The following is an 18,819-nucleotide window of genomic DNA, read 5'->3' on the forward strand; positions in this document are numbered from 1 at the left end:
TCCCAGTCAGATGATGAGCCTCTGTGAGCGGCCGCCGAAATAATGCTAGAGATGCAACAACAGGCGGGGGAACATCAGGCAGAGTTGCAACAGGCCATCAACAAACTACAGCAAAGGATGGAGGAGTCCGTCCATGTTCTGTCTGATATCATGGCTCCGACATGCGAGCATCTTGAGGTCACCATGAGAAGGGTAGCATCCGCCTTGGAAACCCTGGTCCAGCCGGTTCTGTGCTCGGACCTGCACTCCATCGCTATAGGCAGTGGTGGGATCCATCTGTAGCTAGATGAAAGAGGGCGGGGCACCTCGACCTCCCTCCAGGTGCCCCCTCTCCTCAAGGTGTCAGAGAGGGGCTCCTGGGCACCCACAGGGAGGATGAGCGGGGCCTCCACACAGGACACTTCAAGGGTGTCCAGCCAATCTGAATCCTCTCTGCCTGTGACCCCATCAAATCCAGCTCGTCAGGCCAAGGTGGGAGCATCTGCCCGAGCAGGAGACCCTTATCAGGCCGGAGCCATTCAGGCCTCAGGTCTCCAGGGGATATCCGCCATGGTCATCTCAGACAACAGGGCATAGCAGTCAGCTGTTTGCCTCCACCTCTGCTGTGGATGTCGGGGCTGTGCCCAGGTGTAGCAGTAGGGTCAAAATGAGTAAGGGATATTGATATCACTTCTGGGTCACAGGTGTGCAATCACTGTATATTTCTTGCACATTTGTAAATACATTTGCTGTTCATGAGAATGGTCTTCTCATCCCACCCCCTGAAAGTTTCCAGCCAAGACACTCGCCATTCTGACTTGGACTATATTGCTGTTCCTTCACTGTCGCTGAGTCAAAATCCTGGAACTCCCTCCCTAACAGCACTGTGGGTGTACCTATACAACATGGACTGCAGCGGTTCAAGAAGGTAGCTCATTGCCACCTTCTCAAGGGCAATTAGGGATGGGCAATAAATGCTGGCCTAGCCAGCGATGCCCACATCCCATGAATGAATTTTTTAAAAATTGAAAGCGCCGTGCATCTATCTGCCCTCTTAATGCAAGGGTGAGCCATGCTCCCACTCAGTGATTGCCTCCCTTTGTGAGCCTCACGCTCAAATGCTGTCTAGCTGAATCACGATAGTTACTGGACCCTTGTGTTATGTCAGACAGATGTCTCAAACTCTTCACTGGAAGTGTGTGCAAAATGCATTAGTAACCTTTACTCCTTTCAAGACAACATGGAGTTAAGCCTGCTTAAAAGCCTTTAAAAGCCTGGAAGATTAGCTGCAGTTGTGTCTCTTTATTGATAGTGCCAAAGCACAGGACCTGCAGCCATAATGAACTCCCCAACCATGTGCGCATCTCATTGTCCCTGAAGTTTCTCATTAAGGTGGCGATGACTGCATCAAGTTCTTTGATGCAGCTTTTGCACTGTTGTGCTGACTTTCACTTCCCAGAGCGCACAGATACAGGGTTCACCGCTGACCTTACCAAAGATTAGGGCCTGGTGAATCATGAAGGTTGAAGGTTCAAATCCAAATGCTGAACTTGCTCTTGATGTTACTCGTTGTAAAGGCCTTTCAGTGTACTGGCATAGCACTAAGGGACAAGAGGAATGTGGCCGTCTCCCATTGCCTGCACCTTACTCCTCTTAGAATCTTGTGGCACGGGCACGCCTTCCATATTGTGCTTCTTTGATAGCATTGTCACATGGAAGCTGACCCTCATCTCCTTTCCTGCTCTTCATCGTCTGAGGAACTCTCAGCCTCCTCCATGTCTTCCTCAGGCAAGAAATCCCACCTTAGAAGCGCCAGGTTGTGAAAAGCGCAACAGACCGTGACAATGAGGGACATCCTCTGTGGAGAATACTGAATAGCCCCATCTGAGCGGTCCAAACATCAGAAGTGCATCTTCAGGATGCCAATAGTCTGCTCTATGGTGGATTGTGTGGAGCTATGCGCTGTGTTGTATCACTCCTCTGAGGCGCTCTAAGGATGATGTATGGATGCCATGAGCCATCATTTGAGCAGGTACCCCTTACTCCCATGGGGATAATTGCCGAGGTCCTTCGAATATGTGAGGCACCTGGGAGTGATTCAGAATGTATGAGTCATGGGAACTTCCAGGGTACCCGGCACAAACATACATTATGTGCTCCTGATGATCGTACACCATTGAATGTTCAGGGAGTGGAACCCTTTTCTGCAAATGAACATCAGGGGCTGCTGCCATGGAGCTCTCAACGCCATAAGTGTGCAATTGATTTCTAGGGAAGCCTGAGTTAGATGCAAACCCATGAAATCGAGCAGCCTGGCTAGCTTCATCGAGTGTGAGCTTCACATAATGGTGAGCCTTACTGTAGAGGGCATCCTTGATACATTTATGTGTGGAGGAATGTGAGATTCTGCATAGGTCCCCTGTGGATCCCTGGAACAAATCGCAGGCAAAAAAATTGAGTGAGGCGGTGACCTTCAGGGGCACTGGCAGGGGATGCCCTCCCAGCCCATAACGCCTAGATCCTCCTGCAGAATGTGGCAGATATGATGCATCTCTTGACAAGTGCAGATGTGTATGGCATTGTCTTTCGCTCATCTGCAGATCGGAAACCCTTGGTCACGCGAGTCGCATCCGTGGGATAGGTCTAACCTCCTCATCCTCTGGTTCTTGCTGGGGCTCCCCTGAACCATTGGTCTCAGGTGGGGCCTCCTCTCAAAGCTGCGCTAGGCGGCGCCAGGCCCTTCTTCTCCTCCTCCATTGGATCAGTACCATCAAGAAGGCAGTATTGAGCCCAGGCTCCGTTATTCAATGCTCCTTCTCCCTGTGGACTGATGGATGCAACAGACTAATGAATACCTGGTAAATATAGTCCACCTCCCACTCGCAAACAGGAAGCGTCTCTGCTACTAGCATTTCACTGATACAGTCTTGTAGCTGAAGTGCAAACTCATAGATCTAGGTGACCAAGACGCCAACCCTGATACTTGACATCTCAATCCCACAGAGGTTGGAGCCGGTTTGGACGCATTCATGAAATGCGCCACCTTATCAAACTCACTCTTGCAATTTCTGATCTGGCATACTGATTAAGGTTGACTTGCACATGTGCCATGAATGGATGCCCTTTGGTCCATTATCCATGCCAGCTGGAGAAAGCACATTGGCGGCTTTCATTGATGATCTGGCAGATATGCAGCAGTTGTGCCTCCTTAACAGCTGCCTGCATTCTCCATTATCACATTCCTCTCTGTTAATGCTGAAATGGAGCAACTGTATTGTGAAGCCAATGACTCCTGCAGTCTCTCGTTGAAGTGCACCAAAAGGCACTGTCTCCAATTGCACCTTCTCAAGGAAGTCTTCCTCTTTTATTGCAGCTCTGCCTCTATTTCAATGTTGTGCCTCGAAGAAGTTTGAGGGTGCCCCCTGAAAGGACCCCCGAGTCTAGCCATGGGCTCCTCCCACACTGCCTCAGCCCCCTCCTGTGCAGATTCTTTTCCAATTTTGATTTCAAATTGTGCCATTACTTCGTGGATTTCAGATGGTGGTGCTCCATTTTTATTTTGAGACCAGCTTCGGCCTTCCTTCTGTCAGTGTTCGGATTCCTCCAATTTTCCTGGAACCTCACAACGTGCAGGGAGAGCTCCCCCTGGTTATTATCCATCCTCCCCCAGTAACCCTAATCCACCTTGTCATTGTGGTGGACATTCCAGCCTTCCTGACTGAATCACTGTTGACGTCCCCATGTGGACCTCACCGCTCCCCATCTTGAGGCTGTGTGCACAGTCATATACAGAGGAGTGCCCCCCCCACCAGGAGAGCTTTGAGTGCCACCCCCCCACCCCCACTTTACTGTGTTTGTCCATGACCATGACCATCCCATCTGCAACCCAGTACCAAGTCAGACTAGCCCATCATCACCAACTGTGAACACACCCTGCACACCAAGCCGTGCCTTATCCCAATCGAGCACACAGGCCTTGCCTCTCCTTGGAGCAGGAGTATGACATACATACCATGCATAGTTCTGTAGCATGGCCTGCAAAGCCCCAGGACTGTCTTTAATCACTCATCCTGACTGTGACATGCACAAAGCCCCTGGACTGCCTTTAATCTCTCACTCCAACTTCTTGGCCTCAGATCAGGGACTATGACTGTCTTTCAATGATATCCTCGATTCCTTCATGGCTGATTACATCATGGTCTCCGCCACCACCCCCCCCCCCCCAAAACCACCCCACAACCAGCCACTCCATGAGTCTCTGTGCAACCCATCCCTCTTGTGCCACACTTACACACAACCACACCTGCCTCCCTTCCTACTCTGGAGTCTGTGTAGATCCCCTCCCGTTCATACAGTTTGATTCCCATCCAACCCCTTGTGTGCCTGCGTTCTAGTCTTCCATGTCAGTCTCTGGCTTCCCCACCCTCAGTCTACCCTCTGTCTGCCATCGTTCCCCCACCCCCAAACTGCCAACCCCTTCATACCCCATTACCCTCCATGTATCCGTCATCCTCCCCCAACCTCCCCCCGGTCACAACGCTGGTCTCTGTTTCAGGGTGCAACCCTACCTGAGAGCTGCTGCACAGTGGTGTCTTCCCAGAGTACGGAGGCACCACTGTGAGAAGACCAACCCTACACCCCCACCAGTGTGGCATTCTGCTGCCATTGCTAAGAAACTGGAGCAACACTGTTGCAGGTAGGCTTTGGATGCTGCACTTAGCTCAAAGTCACGAGCGACGTGAGGGCTGACCAATGCATTCCACTCATTTTCAAACATGTTTCAGACCGGTCTGAATTCTCGCTGGCAAGATTGGAAGGCGGGACGTGATTCTGGCGAGTAGCATCCGTGAGATGGTAATGCATGCAAATGGCATTCCTGACACTGATCAGCGGGATACCCAACCCAATTGACCATCAACCCACCACAAAAGAGGTGAGGGGAAAATTCCAAACTGTTTTCCTGCCAACAGGAATCCAATTTTTGGCCTCCCTCCAGATTTTCAGCTCCCACCCACCACAAAACCCGCCACAGGCAGGAGGGGAAAATTCCACTCAATGATTCTATGATGATGCCAAGAAATATGGAGATAAAGAAAAGGGGATACTCAACCTGCCTTCAACCCACCATGGAAGAGGTGAGGGGAAAATTCCAAACTGTTTTCCTTAGGGGACTTCTGAAATGGCAGTGTGGGTGTTGGAATAAAAAAAAATGCAGAGGTGCTTTGGATAAATAAGAGTGGGACCAAGCAAGGGCAGTCCCATTGGAGAATAGAGGAAAGGCAATGGAATTGGATAGGTGTAGTGGAAGACTGCAGAGAGGTCAGAGAGGATAAAGAGGGACAATGCATTCACAGAGAATTCCACTCATCATTTTGATTAGGGCCATTTCAATGTTGTGGAAGGGGCACAAGACAATTGGAGATTTAAACAGGAGAAAATGGACATCAATTTGCTAAGTGATGGGACCTTCAAAGATTTTGGTTTCAACCTAAATGCACTTTCCTTTAATAGTTGTCGGAAGCTTTTTAGGGTTCCTATTTGAATTGATTCCAGCTCTCAGCGAGTGTGAGTTCATTTGAGCCTCAGAAGAAGTTAGAGGGCATGAAATAGCATAGGAAGTGCTCCTTGATACAGTGGCAGCACACGTATGGGTGTGGGGGCAGCAGACAAAAAGCTCCCTATCCCTCCTTAGATGGAATTTTGCCTGTTCCCTGCACAGAGCAGAAACCTGGAAGACCTGGTCACACCATAAATTCCAGCTCCCACTTTTTTCACCTTTTCCTAATCTAGGAATTTCAGGCTCACACATGAAAAAACATGGTTTAGATACTGAGCTAAGTAAATAGTACAGAAAAAATAAATCAGGAAAATTAATTTAAACTAAATTGCAAACGTATTGACAAGGAGGTCACAGGCTCAAACCATTCAGTAGCAAATTTAGGGCTGATACCAGGAAATACTTCACACAAACAATGATCAATACATAGAATGGACTCCAGGATAGAACATGTGCACCTATGCATCAACTTGTACACAGTTTCAAAAACAAAGGGGATAATGATCAAATAATTGGATGGAAGTAAAATAAAAGGACAATATGCAAGATCACTTTTTATCTACTTGTTTAAGAAAATTAATGATTTTTTTAATGGCTCTCTGCCAACTGGCTCATTTGTTTTCATGAATCTTTCTACCATATGGTGATCAGAGGGGTTATGTAATATAGTAAATGGTATGGAAAAAATAAATCAGCAAAATTACTTTAAAGTAAATTGCGAATGTATGACAAGGGGTCACAAGCTCAAACGATTCAGTAGCAAATTTAGAGCTGATATCAGGAAATTCTTCACACAAAGAATGATCAATACATAGAATGGACTCTGAGATAGGGCAGTGGAGGTGAATTTCCTGCAATTATTTCAGAATTGATTGGATGCCTCAGTGAGGGAATTTTAGTGTCTTGCTGGATGGATAAATAAAGATGGGCTTAATGACCTTTCTCCTTTCATTATTATCGAGATCTGGTTAAAATAAGGCAGATGAAAGGTTTCTCAGTTGAGTAAAGCAATAGGTGGTACAGGGGAAAATAATCTACTCAAACACCTAGAAAATTGTTTAGACTGCTTTTAATGTGGTAAATTGGCGCAGGGCAAAATTATCCACCCATAGATTACAGTCTGGGGATCACAAGAAATAGGTCCTTGGGCCATACCTAATATTCAGAGTGATCTGCTGACCCCTGTTGTGCCTCAGAAAAGTACCTAGGTGGAGGGAAATTAGGTGGGTGGGGAGGAGTGGGGGACGAAGAAGATGATCAGAGTTGACAATGGCCTAGGGAAGTACAGTGGATCCAGGAAAGAAAGGTTTGCTTTTATATAGGACCTTCATAACCACCGGACACCCCAAAGCACTTTATAGTCAATGAAGTACTTTCTCATGTGTAGTGACTGTTGTAATGTAGAAAACGCAGATGTTGATTTGTGCATAGGAAGCTCCCACAAACAGCAATGTGATAATGACCAGATAATATGGGCTGAATCTTACGTATTTGAAGGTGGGGGCCTCGTAAAATAAAGCGGGTGGCCAATCAGTTTGGTTGTCAGCTCTCTATGGTGGGACTTGCTCCCTGATGGGGGCACAAGTCCCACTCTGACTCAATTAAGTTTGCCCCCACTGTAATATCACTGCGGGGCAGCCAGATTTCTGGTTGGGAGGCGGGTAATTCGTCCCCCAGTAAAATCGACCCCAATATGTTTTTGTGATGTTGATTGAAGGATAACTATCAGCCAGGACACCGGCAATAACTCCCCTGCTCTTCGTCAAAGTGCTCTGGGATCTTTTACCTAATGGTAGAGGAGGCCTCGGTTTAATGCCTCATCTGAAAGACGGCACCTCCAGCAACGCAGCACTCCCTCAGTTGGACTGGAGTGCCAGCCTTGATTTTTGTGCTCAAGTTCTGGAGTGGGGCTCAAACCCACAACCTTGTGACTCAGATAGGAGAGTGCTGCCAACTAAGCCACGGCTGACAAGGAGTGGGAGTCCTGCTCTTGGCTGTACCACAATATAAAACAAATTCATGTACATTTCCCGTGGAGGCCACTGGCGAAGCTGTATCCCGATGAGGTTCCAAAAACCTGAGCACTGCAGGTCTGAGGCCTGCTTCATTCAGAGCGGCCCAATTTCTTGTGACAGGTATTAGGTTCCTCATTAGCATATTTAAATATTTAGCATATTTTTCCACTTGCTTTATACCTATAAAATGGGTGCAACTAGGACCAATTTCTGTCCTAAGGTCTCCAATTCCAGTATGAAATGCACTGCAAGATTTTTTAACATATTGCACAATACTTTAGGAATGCATTCCCAAACTCCACTGTCTCAATTCATCTGAATGCTCACTTTATACAAGCCATTTATTAATAGGAATATATTTACATCTCAGGAAATTCCATTAAAATATTACATGCTTCACGGATTATAAATCAAATGTCAAAATAAATAGTCGCTTCCTGCGAGCTTTCTACCTGTGGGAATGAAATTGAAGTCAAAGTGAGCTTATACGAGTCACATTCTACAGGGAGTGAAGTGGCAATTGAATGCATGAGCGTTATTGAGTTTCATCCTCTGAATTACTCTTATAATGGAAATTGAAGTAGTGGAAAGTCAGTTCCGAACATTACAGAACATGTGCTCGTCAACTAGGTTTTCATACCTGTGCACAATCCTAAACTCTAAGCCATCATTCAGCCATTCTCTCCCTACCTGAAAGAGGACACCTCCATTTAATACAACATACCCTGGAGAGACAGGTTGCTCCTGTGGTAAAGCCAGTGCGATTCATTAACATATCAGGTTCACCTCGACCATTAGTTTCTGACACATTTTATAGCTCTAATCGAATTATTAAATGCAGTAAAGACAATGGATGGGTCAACTGAAGCATTCCCAAAATATCTGTGACTCTGCTATCCACACTTGACCTACAAGCATATAACTGAGTGTAATGAATGCTCTTCAAAGGTTAGGCCCGAGTATTTCACTCAAATTATCTCCCTATTATTCACAAATGCTTTTCTATCTAATATTGCTCAACTGAAACAGTTGGGGTTCACCCATAGGCTTGGAAATTTCATTTTTCCTTTCCTGTATATGACAGGTCACATCAACTTTAAAGTAACACAATTTAGACAATGTCTCACACTAAGTAGCAGGTTTTTTACTTAATTCCACTCATCTTAAATTGTATAAGCCTTGATACTGCGACTCAGTAAGCAACAAAGCATTGAGAATTAATATGCATATTAACAAGAAACATTCATTCTTTGAAGTTCAGATAAGCTTATACCATGTTATCATTCAACAAGTTATTAGTTGCAAATCATTAAGAGGAATTATCACCGTAACAACTCCAGTAAAAAAACAAATAAAAGGCTGATGATCATTCTGATCCTTTGTAAAACGGTAGCAAATTGGCAACCAAGTCCTTGTTTACCAAGTTTGGCATTTAGTTTGTGCCCAATTTTCCAGTGATATTATGGCATCTAAATCTAGTTCCTTGGTGCAACCTAAGCTTTTTGTCCAGTTAATTGTCTCATGTGTGAATGACAATTCATAATGTTAAAGTAATGGACAATTCCCCAATTTACACAAGTTGGGGTGGGGAAATTTCTCATCCTCACTGGCACTTGAGCCTTGATTTTCAGACTGCAAGCCCTACGTCAAAATATACCTTGACCTGGAGTTTCTGCCAGCTTTTCTCAGTTTTCTCAATGCAATTCATTCGAAATGGTCTCAACCAGTGGAAATGGTCTCAACCAGTGCAAAAGACTGAGGAATTTAAAATACAATTTGCATCTACTGCAAGTCAAGCTTCTGCAATTTTCTGCCCCAGTTCATAAATAAAATCATGCAGAAAGTTGGCCGAACCCACAATACTGAGCATGCCCTAGATCAAATCAATCATCATAGCGAATTTCCGTTAATTGCCCTCATTTTTGGGCCTTTTGAGGAGGCTCTTAAAATTAAGCTTTGTTTTTTTTAGCTGCAAGGATGCTAGTATTCACCTTTATAAAACTTGTAATTTTTTTTAAGTGTCCTAAGAAACTGACTGCTGTACAGCAATGAAACTAATAAATTGTTCAGTGGATTTTTTTAAAAGTCATTTTCAATTATTTAAAATTGAGTTACTCACAGCTGGTGGACAAGTCGCTCTGATTAGAGATGTTTATTTTTTGTGATAAACCCATTTTCAGCTGTATTAATGAAACTGCAACAGGTTACCATTCTTAAATGTATCAAGAATATTTTTTATAAGTACATTGTAAAATGCTTCCCAATTGCACTGGTTCATGGATGATGTTATATTTGGTGATATGCAAATGAGTTTGTGGCGTGACAACTGTCTAGTTCATGGTTCATGTTAATATTTTAGAGGTAATGTTTAGCTCTGGGAAAATTAAATTTTAACTGTAGAAAATGGGATAAATGCAACTAAAGCAGCTTGAGGCCTATCACACTTAAAATGTTGACTCCAGGGGTTAACAGCCAGAAAGGTAAGAGCCATAAAACAGCAGGTGGGCTTACTTAGCTAGAAAATTGTAATGGAGGGATAATTGGCTTGGAGGTCTGTTTGAGGGGAGACCTGAGCAGTATGTTGTCTTGGAGATGGGTGGAGCTTAAGAAGGTTCTCTGCTTTCAATTCATCTGTGTGTTTGCTGGGGGGGGGGGGTGAGTCAGCGCAGCAGGGGAAGAGGCTATTCTGAACGAATGTTGCTGTTAGTAGGCTCCAGGCAGTTCGAGTTCAAGGAAACCCTGGGAGCCAAGGGTGCAGCTGTTGGTTGCAGTTAGGACCTGATGTGGTTTGCAGCTCACAGAGTAGCCCCGGGAGATGTCAACAGGCTCCAGGCAGTTGGGGCTCAGAGAGGACCTGGGAAGCAGAGAATGTGGTGGAAGGTTGCTGGTTCCATACTGGAGAGGGTTAGTGCTCAGAAGAAGCCCTTGGAGCCATTTATGGCATCTGGGAGACTGGAGTTTGGAGAAACCCAGGGCAGTGCCAGCTTAGTGAAGCTAGCACTCTGTCAAACAGTTGCAAGTGTTTCGGTAGTTACACAGGTTGGAGTGCAACTTTGTGAATCCTGTGGAACGCAGTATCAGGAGGAGAGATTGAACCATTGGGAGGTGAGCAGCCATTAAGACAGTCTGATGCCCTGGCTTTTGAGGGAATTCAGAGGCTAGATTTTCAAAAGTGAAGAATTGAAAACCCCCACATAAAGAAGAAAGAGTTTTGCCAAGATACTGGGACTCTCAGTGGTCACAGACGTCTGGGTGGGCTGCTGAGAAATCCATAAGATCTGTCTTGGTCACATCTGCCATTTAATGTGCGGTGTGTGGTGTGTTTGACCACAGTTTGCCTGTTAATTCATATTTACCTCATATTCTAACATTCAGAATATAACATAAAATAGGTTTTGTATATTGTTTTATTTTTCTGACTTTGTGTAGTAAAGCTTATTTTGTTTGTTTAAAACCAGCTCTTGTGGCTTTATTCTCCTAGTGGGTAACTGGGATTTCAAACTTTGTCTACTTTAAATAAAAAGTTACTGGTCCCTAACCATATCATAACAGCAGGGAAATTGAGCAAAAAAATTACTTCTGAAAACTAACGCAACTTTGAGTGCAATTCACATTGGATTTCCAATTGTGCCGAAGTATAAGCTCTACCTCACTAGCTTTGAAGGCTGAGTTAAATGATGGAACAAAGGTAAATATTCATCCTTGCCCTAGAAGCCACTCAAACAACAGATGTAAGTTCTTGTACTTTTTTGTGTTGCTAGGGACCTTTCTGCAGAGTGTCAGTACAAACACTCACCTTATTACCCGTGCAGTTAATTCCCAGGCTATTCATGGATGACATCTTCCCATCAAGCCCAGGCTGCTGCAACTGCTGCTCTCGTTGCAGCTGTTCTCTCATTTTACGAGCTTCCTGGATGGCCTTCATCACTGCATCCTGGTCACCCAGGAAAGCTGTTGAATTCAGAGTGGAGAGGATGTCTACGGTAGAGAAAAAAGTAGCAGTTATAAACTCACCCAAGGAGGAAACATGCTGACTTAGAGCAAACGGTGGATTACAACAAAATGAAAATCACTCTGACCCATAGGGGTCCTCTTTTTCTAATACAATTTCCTCTTTGTGTAATAAAATACTCAGTCTACAGCACATGCCTTTACAGGCCATCTGTTGGCAAATTCAAAATATTCAACATTTTATTCCAAAGTCAACATTGTTTTATTTTTAAAAAAATACTCATTAAAACTGAGGCAAATTTGGATTCAGACAAGAATCTCCCAAAGCTTTTAATTATTAATGAAGCCATTCCTTTCAGTACATTATCTGGAACATTGATTCCTTAGAATGTGCTCCACACTGCCACAGTCATCTCTTGCAAATGGATTCGCACTTCTTAACTAGATGTATTAGACCCTGTATCACTGACCCAATTCAGGTAATAGTAGAGTAGGCAAAGCTGAGAGAGCAGTTCAAACTACTTTCCCTGGTGCTGTTATTCTTTATTCTTGATTTTTTTTCTCTATGTAGGCCACCTCTTTTTAAATGGTTTTAAAATAACCAATTTTTTAAAAGATGTGAATTACTGAAGTGTGGTGATCTGTGTAGAAATTACAGGACTTTTTGGTAATGAATAATATCTCCCTGCGGAGCACGTTTTCAGTCACATCAGTCAGGCTTTCTGCTGCTCAGCACCCAAAGCCACTAAGCACTTTTCAATTATGTTCAGCGTCACTGCGTTAATCAAAACGACAAATTATTTTGAACTCTGTATCCCAAATGAGGACAAAAAAAGAAAGCTTTTAGATTTTGCTCATTAGTTCTTGCCCTTTTAAGACATACAGTGAAGCACAATTCTGAAGGTGGACCATTAGTTGGAGGGGGAAAAACACCTTCCAAGCTTTCCAAGTTTAGTACATTCTAGAAACTGAGCAGCAAAATTTATGGGTAAGTTTCTTTTGCTGCAATACTGTGATTCATGCAAATATGACTATTCAGCCTATAGTATAGACAAGAAGTACTCACTGGGAACAATTCATTGATCCCTTACTTTCAGTGGGAAGCTTCACTCGACTCTGCAGCCCCAGTGAACGTAGGTTCCAAGAGTGAGAGATCCTGGAATTAGGCATAACATTTTGTGGAGGGCCACAATCCTGAGAAGTAACTTGATTGATGACCACTCTCAAAGACCTACCATAAAGCAACTCCATTTTGCTTTTCTTAATCTATTTTTCCCTTATACCCCCAGCCTGTCCTGAACCGTAGAAAGTATCACCTGAAAAGTGGTGAACTGTATAATAAGGTCCAGACACACTTTGGGCACAAGGTCTGCCAAGGCTTGCAGTTGAGGAGGAGGCCAAGTGTGAGGCAGTCCCTGTGCTGTATTATAAATCTCACTGATATAAGCTGATCCTGTAAAGGGCACAATGCAGCCACACGCTGTGATGCAGCAGAAATAATGGATCACTACTAAAGGCCAAGTTATTTATAGATTAGTTCAAAATCAGCAACTCTGTTACTGTGAGTTATTGGAAGTATAAGCTGAGTTGCCAATTGATATTTGGTGATTGGATAATTATTCACCAAACAAATTTGATTACGTTAGAAAATATGACAATTGAGCCCAGAATGAATTAGCTCCAAAAACTGTGAAAATCCACAGCTAAGAGACAAAAACAAGAATAAATAGTAATGCACTTTCATTTCTACATGCATCACTCTTCTGCAGATATTAGCTATCTACTAAGATTTTGCTGGTTTTGAGCATGTTTTATGTAACCTGTCTCCTATGCAAAGGAGGATCAATAGCGAAACTTCCATTTATATTGGACACCATACTCTCCTGGCACCTTCTCCTTCTTTGAGCATCTCACCACTCATTTAAAATCCTCACTCTCTACTACCCTCCCAAGTGCAATAAAAATTTTCTCACCGAGATATTTTAACTGCTTTTCTCTCTCAACCTCTGCACCAAACAACTTCTCAGCCTCAGTAATTTCAACCTCCATCTCAACTTATCATGCTCTCTCTCTCCTCTTAATTCATTGCCCTCTTATGCTCTCTAAATTTCTTCCTCATTGTGAACTTCTCAAGCAATCTTCACAGCCACCCCCCTGACCTTGTCATCTCTCGTGATCTTGCAAGTCCTATTGTATCAATCACAGATAAGGCCATCTCTGATTACTTCCTTGCATCACTCTCCACCCACATACTCCTCTCCACATCTCAGTCCTACTGCCTTCTGTATTTGCCCTGGAAAAAAAACTATCCCCCAATTCACCGACAGCCGCATTTTCAAAATCCCAACTATCTAGCTTTTAGCGCTCCATTTATCACAACATTTCTGCAGCTTCTGATTTGCTCAACCATGCCCCCATCTCCACCTTTGATACCCTCATCCCTACTCAAACCATTACTCTCCCTCACCCTGGCAGTTCCCCGGAATGGCCCTCATCTCCACTAACTTAAGACAAAGGGTCACAGATTTAAATGGATATGGTGGACAACTGGTTTAGCCTTCCACCACAGGTATGGCTGGACCACATAAAGTACTATTGGCTCCTGCTGTTTGCTAAAACTGCGCACTATCCCAAGATCAGCCAGGAATGCAAAAATAACCCTTACCTTCTTTTCTCTATGGCAAACCCTGTTCTTAAACCCCAATCCCCTGTCTGCTCCACCCTCACCTCTAACAATAAGCACAAGGAGCTCATGGAATTCTCCATGACTAAAGTTTACAATATCCAATCAGCTGCGTCTGCATTTCCCTCCCTTCCATTAACCCACCTGGCCAAACTTCCTTTAATGCTACCCCTGCCCTAGCCCTGAACTCGCATCTATCTATTGTTTCTCTATGATATTCCCTCATGCCCTCTCCACGATGATCTTGTCCATGAGTATCACTGCCTGCTCCCTTGACACTATTCCTGTTGAACTGCTGACCACTTAACTTCCTCTCCTATGTTCGCCGATATTGTAAACGGTTCTCTTTCTTTAGCTCTTGTCCCACTAGCCTTTAAATATGCTGTCATCATCCCCTCCTCAAAAAAACAATTCATGACCCCACCACCTTTGCAAACTACCACCCAATCTCCAACCTCCCTTTCCTCTCAAAAGTCCTTGAACATGTTGATGCCTCCCAAATCTGCGCCAATCTTTCCCAGAGCTCTATGTTTGAATCCTCCAATGGGTTTTCTGACCCTGCCACTGTAACAAAATGGCTCTTTTTAAAGAGCCACAAATGACATCCTATGTGACTGTGACTAAAGTAAACTATTCCTCCTTCTCCTTTTCAACCTGCCTGCAGCCTTTGACACGATTGACCACACCATCCTCCTCCTATGCCTCTCCACTGTTATCCAATTAGGTGGGAGCACTCGCCAAGTTCCATTCTTATCTATTGAATCATAGCCAGGGTATCACTTACAATGGCTTCCCTTTCTTCCTGCTCCCACACTATTACCTCTGGTGCCCCCCAAGCAGGGCCGTCCCCAAGGGGGTGTGCGCTCCCATAACATCTTTAGACAAGTTTCCTCTGGCGGCTGGGCTGCTGAGTGTGTGCGTGAAAAGGAGGACCAGCAGCGTCCCAGCTACTGAGCACTCGGTTACAAGCACATATGGCACTATTGACTGTGATAACTGTGTCGCACTTAAAACTACTCCTTGTTGACTCTCCTTTTGCTAAGGAGAAATCCATGATCTTTATGGGATTCCATTAAAACATTCTTACTAACACATTCCACACCCCAACTGGAGACAACTTTAAGGCTGGAGTTTTCCAGCCCCTCACGTTGGCTGGATCTTCCGGTTCTGCCAATGTGAACAGAGATTTCAATGGCTTGCCGGCCCCGCAACGGTGGGGGGGTGCTGGAAAATTCGGGCTTAAACATCGGAGTGAGGTGCAAAAAATAATTTGGCTTTTAAAAAAATGACTGTCCATCTTCCAACGTTAAGTAAATGTTAGTTGCAAATGTGTACCTAAGGAAAAATAAAATAAGAAGCAGAAGGTTTCAATGGCCCGGGACCGAAAATAAACACAGCAAGTGAGTGACGTACTTTGCAGGTCAGACACTATGTGCTATATTCCCGCTTTAAAGACGTTAACTAGTTTGAAATAATTCATCTTGCCCCTCTGCGGTGAATGAGAGGTTGAATAAAAGCCACTCCGCTGCTGTTGCCAAGGCCAGTACTGCCGTCTCCAAGGGTGACGGATGGTGCTGAGCCTGCACTGTGCTTCCGGTCACCTGGCTGGCTGCCTTGGCAGGGATTTATCCCAGTTCATATGGCTTTAATCTACTTTCCCTTCTACCCTTTTATGAGTTTTGGAGAGGGGGATACCTGCTTCATTTATTCGCTTATATCCACCAGTAAACACTTTTCTGAGCTTAGAGTGCACGAGACAGCTGGTATGTGCTACAGGCTGTATTACATCTGACACCGCGATGCCGAAGCACGGGGGCCAGGGCAGTCGCCCCGATTCGGCGTACCCTAGGGACGGCTCTGCCCCAAGCATCCAAACTTGGCCCCCTCCTATTTCTCATCTACATGATGCCTCTTCACGACATCATGTGAAAGCACAGGGTTAGTTTTAACATGTACTGGATGACACTCAGCTCTACCTCACCAACACCTCTCTCGACTCCTGCAGTGTTACTAAGTTATCGTTCTGTTTATCTAACATCCAGTACTGGGTGAGCAGAAATTTTCTCCAATTAATCGTTGGGAAGACTGCAGCAATTATTTTCAGTCCCCTCCAAACTACATTCCCTAGCTACCGACTCCATCCATCTCCCTGGCAATAGCCTGAGATTAAGCCAGTGTGTTTGCAATATTGGTGCCACATGTGGCTTTGAGTTGAGGTTCTGACCACATAATCGCACCATCACTAAGACCACCTATTTCCACTTCTGTAACATCACCTGACTTCGCCCCCATCTCAGCTCATTTGTTGCAGAAACCTTCAGTCACACCTTTGTTACCACTAGACTTGACTACTTCCACCCAGTTGTGGCTGGTTTCCCACAAATTATCCCCCTATAAACTTGAGGTCATCCAAAACTCTGCTGCCAGTGTTCTAGCTTGCACTAAGACCCATTCACGAATCACCCCTGTGCTTGCTGACCTGCATTGGCTCCTGGTCAAGCAACTTATCGATTTTAAAATTCTCATCATTGTTTTCAAATCCTTCCATGGCCTCACTCCTTCCTATCTGTAATCTCGTCCTGTTTGGCAACCCTCGGGAATATCTATGCCACTATAATTCTGGCCTTTTGAGCATCCCTTATTTTAATTGCTCCACCATTGGTGGCCATGTTTACAATTGCTTGGGCTGTAAACTCTGGAATCTGTAAGCCCTGAACCTCTCCGCCTCTCTACCATGCTTTCCTTCTTTAAGACGCTTCTTAAAACCTACCTCTTTGACCAAGCTTTTGGTTATCTGACCCATTATCTCCTTATGTAGTTGGGTACCATATTTTGCGTTACAATGCTCCTGTGAAGCACTTTGGGATGTTTTATTACATTAAAGGCGCTATAAATATATGAGACGTTGCTGTTGTTTGACTGACCAAAAAATGCTCAACTAGTAATACCAAAATGAACAGGTTTACATTTTCAATTGGAATACTGACATGAAAACATCATTACTACAATATCACTACATGTAGCTTAAACAGCAGTAACACTTCCTATATAAAAGCAAAATACTGCGGATGCAGACTTCCTATATAATGCTCAGAGGCATAAAGTCATTCTCTATGTGTACTTACCTAAAGATGATCCTCTTCCTGGTGTGCCACCCACAGGGCTGGGGATGCTGCTTTTGTTAGGCAGGTTGACAGGACTAGATTTATTTGTGTGGAAGAAGCTCTGGGTGGGTGATGTGGGAGATCGGACAGGCTCTGAAGTCTTGGGCCTGGCTGACAGATTGAGTGGCTGTGCTGCTTCATCCTACAAATGAATCATAAACAAGTACATTTAGCACATTGAAGGTCATACAACAATGATGTGATCCTCCAATGATCAGAATCTAATCCAAACTAATGTACACATGAGAGACAATTGGTGCCAAACCTATTTTTGTTCTGGTACACACAATAATATTATTGCTGCGCCATTCCTTTTTATTCCTACAAATGGATTTTATTTTCCTTAAATTGCAATGATAATTTTTGGTTTCAACATTAGTCACTTTAATCTGATTAATTTTAACCTGATTTTTGAATGAATCTAGCATTATGATCACTCCAGATAGAAAAGGTTCCTAGTCATTGCATTTTATTTGTAAGTAATGGTTGTGCTTCATATTACCAAAATAACCTGGTAATTGGCAGTTCTACAATTTAAGAGGAAAAGGTCCTGCCTGATTAGCTTCTTGGACTGTTTTTGAAGAACCAACATCCCCAATGGATATTGGGAAACCTGATCATGTGGCACACCTTGAATTCCAGAAAGTGTCTCATTAAGCTCCACAAAGAAGGCTGCTGCACAAGCGGAAGAAAATAAGTATTCCTAGGTGATATCAGGTAAAAATTAGATGAAAGAGAGGAAGCAGTGGGTAATTGAGGAGTAATTTCAAACTGCGGGCATGTACTTAGGGAAATGCCCTGATGTTTGTGCTAGGCCCCAACTGTTTATAATTTTCATATAAAGTTTGCATCCAGAAGTACAATTCAAGTTGGTAGCAGATGATGCTAAAATGGAGGGGACAGTTGAGTCTATTAAAGTAGGCAAGGAGTTACATAGCTTCATAATCTTGGTTTTAAATTGAGATCACTTCATACGAGACCAAATAAAATAAAGAGCTTTGTTAAATGCCAGAGCTTCTTTCCCTGCCCTCAATGATGTAGTGGTAGACAGTGGCTTGGTAGTTTGTAAGATGCAGTAACCGCTTATTAAAACACATCCCTCAGAATCTATACAAGCTGCATCATAGGGAAGGGTGTGCTGTAGAAAAGAGAAGCTTAACTGCACAGACCGCTAGAGAAAGCCATTCATTACTCACATTACAGTAGTGACCACAGTATAAAAGAGAGCAACGGTAAACAGTTACTGCAAATGTTGTGAGCTTTCTTGTACATTGTAAAGCTAATTGCTTCTTTAAATTGTAAAGTGCTAATTATCATGGATACACCAACAGAAACTGCCACTGGAACAATTTTGAAATATAGTAACGTATAGTAACATTGATATAAACAATCTATACTTCAATATACTCAGAGGAACTTCGGTGTTGGGGCACAGAATACTGTCCATTTTATGGAAACATTGAAGGGTAG

The 18,819-nt window shown here is 44.0% G+C and overlaps 1 protein-coding gene across 5 annotated transcripts in view; it reads right to left on the reverse strand.

Moving 5' to 3' along the window:
- sox6 (SRY-box transcription factor 6) overlaps nucleotides 1-18,819 on the reverse strand; it is a 710,993-nt gene that overhangs the window by 61,797 nt on the left and 630,377 nt on the right. For all 5 annotated transcript variants that reach the window (XM_078549279.1, XM_078549274.1, XM_078549275.1 and 2 more), the window contains 2 exons: nucleotides 17,311-17,491; nucleotides 11,348-11,529 (listed from right to left, as the gene is read on the reverse strand). In XM_078549279.1, the coding sequence (XP_078405405.1) occupies nucleotides 11,348-11,529; nucleotides 17,311-17,491 (363 nt within the window). The remainder of the gene's footprint in view (nucleotides 1-11,347; nucleotides 11,530-17,310; nucleotides 17,492-18,819) is intronic.

The sequence above is a fragment of the Cetorhinus maximus genome, chromosome 9, assembly GCF_964194155.1.
Source record: "Cetorhinus maximus chromosome 9, sCetMax3.hap1.1, whole genome shotgun sequence".
Classification (NCBI taxonomy): domain Eukaryota; kingdom Metazoa; phylum Chordata; class Chondrichthyes; order Lamniformes; family Cetorhinidae; genus Cetorhinus; species Cetorhinus maximus.